This window comes from Fulmarus glacialis, unplaced genomic scaffold (assembly GCF_000690835.1).
Source record: "Fulmarus glacialis isolate BGI_N327 unplaced genomic scaffold, ASM69083v1 scaffold25355, whole genome shotgun sequence".
Lineage (NCBI taxonomy): Eukaryota > Metazoa > Chordata > Aves > Procellariiformes > Procellariidae > Fulmarus > Fulmarus glacialis.
In genome coordinates this window covers 1-5,283 of record NW_009215287.1, presented here as the reverse complement: position 1 = coordinate 5,283, position 5,283 = coordinate 1, and the positions used below count along the sequence as shown (strand labels likewise).

The 5,283-nt window shown below is 41.0% G+C and overlaps 1 protein-coding gene across 1 annotated transcript; it reads left to right on the top strand.

Moving 5' to 3' along the window:
* The first annotated feature begins 178 nt into the window (after window positions 1-178).
* On the top strand, window positions 179-3,948 carry HNRNPDL (heterogeneous nuclear ribonucleoprotein D-like). The gene is made up of 7 exons (XM_009578891.1): window positions 179-343; window positions 432-593; window positions 866-997; window positions 1,115-1,229; window positions 2,044-2,211; window positions 2,417-2,516; window positions 3,679-3,948. The coding sequence occupies exons 1-6, from the start codon at window positions 179-181 to the stop codon at window positions 2,485-2,487; spliced, it is 813 nt and encodes a 270-aa protein (XP_009577186.1). The 3' UTR covers window positions 2,488-2,516; window positions 3,679-3,948.
* Window positions 3,949-5,283: the final 1,335 nt, after the last annotated feature.

Below are 5,283 nucleotides of genomic sequence, written 5' to 3'. Positions count from 1 at the left end.
CGCCCCTGCGGCCTGGAGAAGCGGGCACGGCTGTCAGGCCCTGCAAGCTGAGCCGGGTGGCGGTGGCTTCCTGATCGCCTTTGGCGTGCTCCGTGCTCCACGCGTGCATTTGCACCCAGTTGTGTGTGTGTACACACGTGTATTGACGTGTATTCGTATGTACTTGCGCTTCAGGAAGATGTTTATTGGAGGCCTCAGCTGGGACACCAGCAAGAAAGACTTGACAGAGTATCTCTCCCGGTTTGGCGAGGTTGTGGATTGTACGATTAAAACAGACCCAGTCACTGGAAGGTCGAGGGGGTTTGGGTTCGTGCTTTTCAAGGATGCTGCCAGCGTGGAGAAGGTGAGTGGACTTCTTGTGGATCGATGGCACAAAGCCTGCCTGTGTCACTGTAGTGATCTGAGACTTTGTTCCCTTGTGTGCTTTTTAGGTGTTGGAACTGAAGGAACACAAACTGGATGGGAAGTTAATAGATCCTAAAAGGGCAAAAGCCCTAAAAGGGAAGGAGCCACCAAAAAAAGTGTTTGTTGGTGGGCTGAGCCCAGATACATCTGAAGAACAGATTAAGGAGTACTTTGGCGCTTTTGGCGAGGTATAGTATAATGGCATATAAGAACAGCTCTGGTTTTCAAGTGCAGTGTTGCCTCTGTCTTAAGACAGAAGAATTTGTAAGGAGAGATTGGGCTCAGGCTTACATAAAACTAGGGATTGTTGAAACTGTGTGCATGTTAATGATTCCATAGTGTTGTGATGGGCTGATTTATAGCTGTTAAAAGTAGTCAGTATAGACTGCCAAATGGTTCCGGTAGCATAAAAAGTTGCTTACAGATTTCATGCTTTATTGATAGGTACTTTTGATTTCAGATTGAAAACATTGAGCTTCCCATGGACACAAAGACGAATGAAAGGAGGGGCTTCTGTTTTATCACGTACACAGACGAAGAGCCAGTAAAGAAGTTACTAGAAAGCAGATACCATCAAATTGGTTCAGGCAAGGTATGGAAGCTCTTGTTCTTAGCATGTGAAATAGACCATCTCTGTAGGCTTCCCTGAAAGCAACTCACAAAATGGTCTTGAAGTTCTTTATGAGTTAAAGAATTTCTGTCTTTACAGTGTGAGATCAAAGTAGCACAGCCCAAAGAGGTATACAGGCAACAGCAGCAGCAGCAGAAAGGAGGAAAAAGCAATGCAGCTGGTGGACGAGGAGGTGGAAGGGGGCGTGGACGGGGTGAGTGTTTTGAATGTTGAAATTAATGCAAATGCTTAAGTGTCTGTACCAAACACTAAGGTGTTTGTAGATATTCCGGGTTTTGGGCTGCATGCAGATCTCATGTTTAAATTGAATGTGGAAAGTAGCCTGTTAGTAAATGGTATTTTGGTGGTTGTGATTGCTTCTGGAAGTTTAAGAATCTCTTATTGCTGTGCTTGCATTCAAGTGGTGAAGTGGCAAACTGGATGTGTAGGGTGCTTTTGTATACCCATAGTTGATAGCATAGCTAAATGGATAGTGCAGTTATCCTTTCATGTGAAGGGATACACTGTTAGTTGGTTCATGGGCGAGAAACCATGAACTGTTTGCTAAAGAGGAAGACAGTCACTTTGCTATACCTTGCAAAGAGATGAGAAGCAATCAGTTGGTATGTTACAAGGTTAAAGCATCTCAGTCTTAAAGTCAAGTGGTCACAACCAACACAATGCAGTAAAGCTGATCCTGTGGTATAACTTTGTGCTCAGGCAATTAATGATCCAAAATGGAAGTTAAAGGAAAACAGCAGGAGCTCCTGTAGTGCATGCCTTCAGTGTTGTGTTGTTTTGTTTTTCCTAGCTGTTTTATGCTCTGCTGTTGTGGGTGATAAGATCTTATGGCCCATCTCTCATATGCCTCAGTTCTTTTTAGAAAATTATTTTTCTTGGGTTCCTGGGAAGGTAAGAGGATTCTTCCAGTTCTGGCATAGAAAGATTGCCATAGAAAGTTAGATGAAGTGGCATAGGAGAGGAGTGAAATAAGTTCTGTAACTTAGAAATGCTATGCTTGGTTCCAGGTCAGGGACAAAACTGGAATCAAGGATTTAATAACTACTATGATCAAGGATATGGAAACTACAATAGTGCTTATAGTGATCAAAGCTACAGTGGCTATGGAGGATATGACTACTCTGGGTACAACTACCCCAATTATGGATATGGGCCGGGATACACAGATTACAGTGGTAAGTGGTTTTGGTCTCATTCCAGATAATAATAGCATGCATCTTTAAAAAGGGACCTCTTTTAGTAACTTGTTCTGTAATACCTCTTACTCAAAACGCATGGCTTTAAAGAGTAGCCCTGTTGGTGTACTGTATGGGAACAATCTCCTTCAGAGTGGTGGATGTTAATCTTAATGCTTCTTTGTTGTTTCCCCCCCATGTACAGGTCAACAAAGCACATACGGAAAGGCATCCCGTGGTGGCGGCAATCACCAAAACAACTACCAGCCGTACTAAAGCAGTACCTAGTACTTGAGGAAACAGGTGTGTACATGAGTGCAAGGTCCACTCTGAGTATGTCTAATCTAATTTAAAGATCAATAGACAAATGAAGAGTAAAAACTTGTGTAGCATGACTTCTCCTTTAATTAAGCTTTTGTTAACTTAAAAAAATACTTTTTTTTTAAAACCAGCTTTGCCTACAGTGTCTATAGATCTTTAACTTTGTAAAAATGTGACTTTATCTTCTTTAGTACTTCAGAAAAACATAAGAGTTTTTCTGTTTTGCGTTGTGTACCAGGTGGTCTAGAGGAATAATTAAACTTATTAGAAGTATTAACAGGTAAAGTACTGAAATGGGTACAACTTAAGGAAAACAAGAATGTTGTCTTCTGACTCTGACATTATACCTTGTTTGTACCCGCCAGCGGGAACTTCATTGCAGGCCGTGTGTCACCCTGACCACGTCTATCTCTGGGGTCGCACGTTGCAGGCAGAGCGCAAGGCATACACCAGAAAACGCTGTCCTGTGGTATGGTCTCTTCCAACTTCATGTACCAGCGTAAAGATTAAAGTGGAAAACTTCAGACTTTGGCTTCTTTTTTTAATCTTTTTGGAGATTAAGTGTCTTAACTTAAATGGTTTTTTACAGGAGTTAAAGTACATAAAACCTTTACAGCTTAATCATTTGGTCTTCTGTTTAGTGTTGTATTGCAATTGTGGAACCTCATTTTAAGTGTGCATTCTTTAAGATTTAATGCTTGCTTTTTTCTTTTTATAGCTAATAGTGAAATCTGCAAACCAAAACGAACTTTTAAATCTGGGAAAACATTAAAGATCATACGCACGTGGACCGTTTGAACTAAATCAAACTGACTTGTGTTTGCACAGCAGTCATTTAGATAAACAAATAATCGGAAACCTTTTTGGCAGTGTTTCCAGTGGAAAAAACTAATCCAGAGCCTGATTAATAGTCTAAATTGGATGTGTGTTGTTCTGGAACAGCTTCCTAAATTGGGTGAATGGCTATATTTGGGAAGATAAATTGGTAACAAAACCTCTTATGTTACCCTAATAAATATGCATATGATCTTTAACAGTGAAGAAAGGAATATATAGAAGACTTAAAGCAGTTCATGAAAATGGACCTTTTAACGATTCTTGTAGTAACTTGCACAGATCTGACATACATTTTGTCTTGATTTTTAGGTAGTTACTGCAACAAAGCCATCTTGCAGCACATCGTGAGTGAATGGAGGGTGGTCTTCGTGAGAGGAAATGACTATTTTGTAAAAGACTTTTAGTGTACGACACAACTGTGTCCAACTGTACATAGTGGCCGACTAGTTTTCTTTTATGGTTTTTACTTTCTTTTTGCCATTCATGTTATGACACAATGTGGACTTGTGTTTATACAAACTTTATTTGTATAATTTCATCTTAAAGGATTCTCTAATAAATGCTTACTTAAGTGAATGTGTAGTCTTGCTGTTGGCTGTCAGCTTACAGTGGTATAACTATACTTTTACTTGTATAGAAGGGCAGGTACTTTTCTGGAGATCATAAATGGCTCAAGACAAGATTATTGTATGTACAGGTCAGTACAACCCGCTCCTTTTCCTGACCTGTCTTAAGAGAGCACCATAGTGCCTTGAGTTAGCATCACTGTGGAAGATGGCAGTTTTCTCCTGCCAGCTGCAGAAAAAAGGCGAGAGTGGTCTGTGGCACAATACTGCCCATTTCATACATCTCAAGGGAGGGATCTAGAACTGTAGCAGCACCTTTTTTATGCTGATAGCTCAGCACTGCTTGAGGGGTTGGAGGGTGAGATCTAGATCACCTTTCAAGGTTTTTCAAGCATTTAGCTTCTAGAATACTCAAGGTTATAACTTAATTACTTCCCTAGAGCAATTGTTCCCTGTCTATTCCAATTACAAGCAGGAGATTACAAGTTCCTGAACTTAGGGTCAGCAACTCATTTCTGTACAAGTTGGGATCTGTTCCTTCAAGTTAGATCCTGTACTGGACTCTTCTCAAGTGGACCAGAAAACAGGTTTCCCATCTTGTGTATATTAGCAAGCAACATAACAAAAGCTGGAATGAATGATTCTGGAGAAGGGAAACTGCTTTAACCAGCAGGTTGTTTTCTGAATAGGAGAACAGCTGGGATGGGTAAGTGAGCATACACGTTCTGCCTGAGGCCAAAGGATTTCAGCAGTCTGCCTTAAGTTTTTTTTCTCAGCACAAGTATCTAGTCATGCATCAAAAATTAACCTTGCTTGTTAGAGTAAATGAAATGTGAGTAGCTAATTCACCGGGGAGACTGGTCTTGCAAACTTAAAGGGAGTAGTCCGGGTAGAAGTTTCTCTCTAAAATAATTTCAGTGTTTATTTCTCTGTCGGGCAGCTGGGTATTTTATTTTTTTCTCCTCCTGACATACAGAAGAGCTGCTATGGGTTAAGCAGTTGCTAGATCTGGGGAGGGTCCTGTCATCTTAGCAATTAGGTTGGATGAGAGAAGACTTGCTGACATCACTGGCTACAAAATAAAACAGCACATGGCCATTGGGAGAAGCCACAGTGGTATGTGATTTTGTACTCCCAATTTTTCCAGAGTGCAGCTGGATGCAGCAGCTGTCATTACCAGCAGTGCCTCCGGGTGGCTGCAAGCACTTGCTTCACTTTTGCCACTAGGACGTGGCTTTGCTATTACACTTGTTTGTTAATATACAAAAACCCCCTTGTCTAAGAGTCAAGTTTTACTTCAACCTGTAGCAATTTATGTTTGAAATTCAAAAGCGAGGTTTGGGGGGGG

What these genes read in the sequence shown, in the direction of transcription:
- HNRNPDL (XM_009578891.1), top strand. Translation starts at nt 179, where the DNA reads ATGTTTATTGGAGGCCTCAGCTGGGACACCAGCAAGAAAGACTTGACA. An exon ending in ATGCTGCCAGCGTGGAGAAG is followed by an intron (nt 344 to 431) that starts GTGAGTGGACTT and finishes TGTGCTTTTTAG; the next exon opens with GTGTTGGAACTGAAGGAACA. An exon ending in TGGAAGGGGGCGTGGACGGG is followed by an intron (nt 1,230 to 2,043) that starts GTGAGTGTTTTG and finishes GCTTGGTTCCAG; the next exon opens with GTCAGGGACAAAACTGGAAT.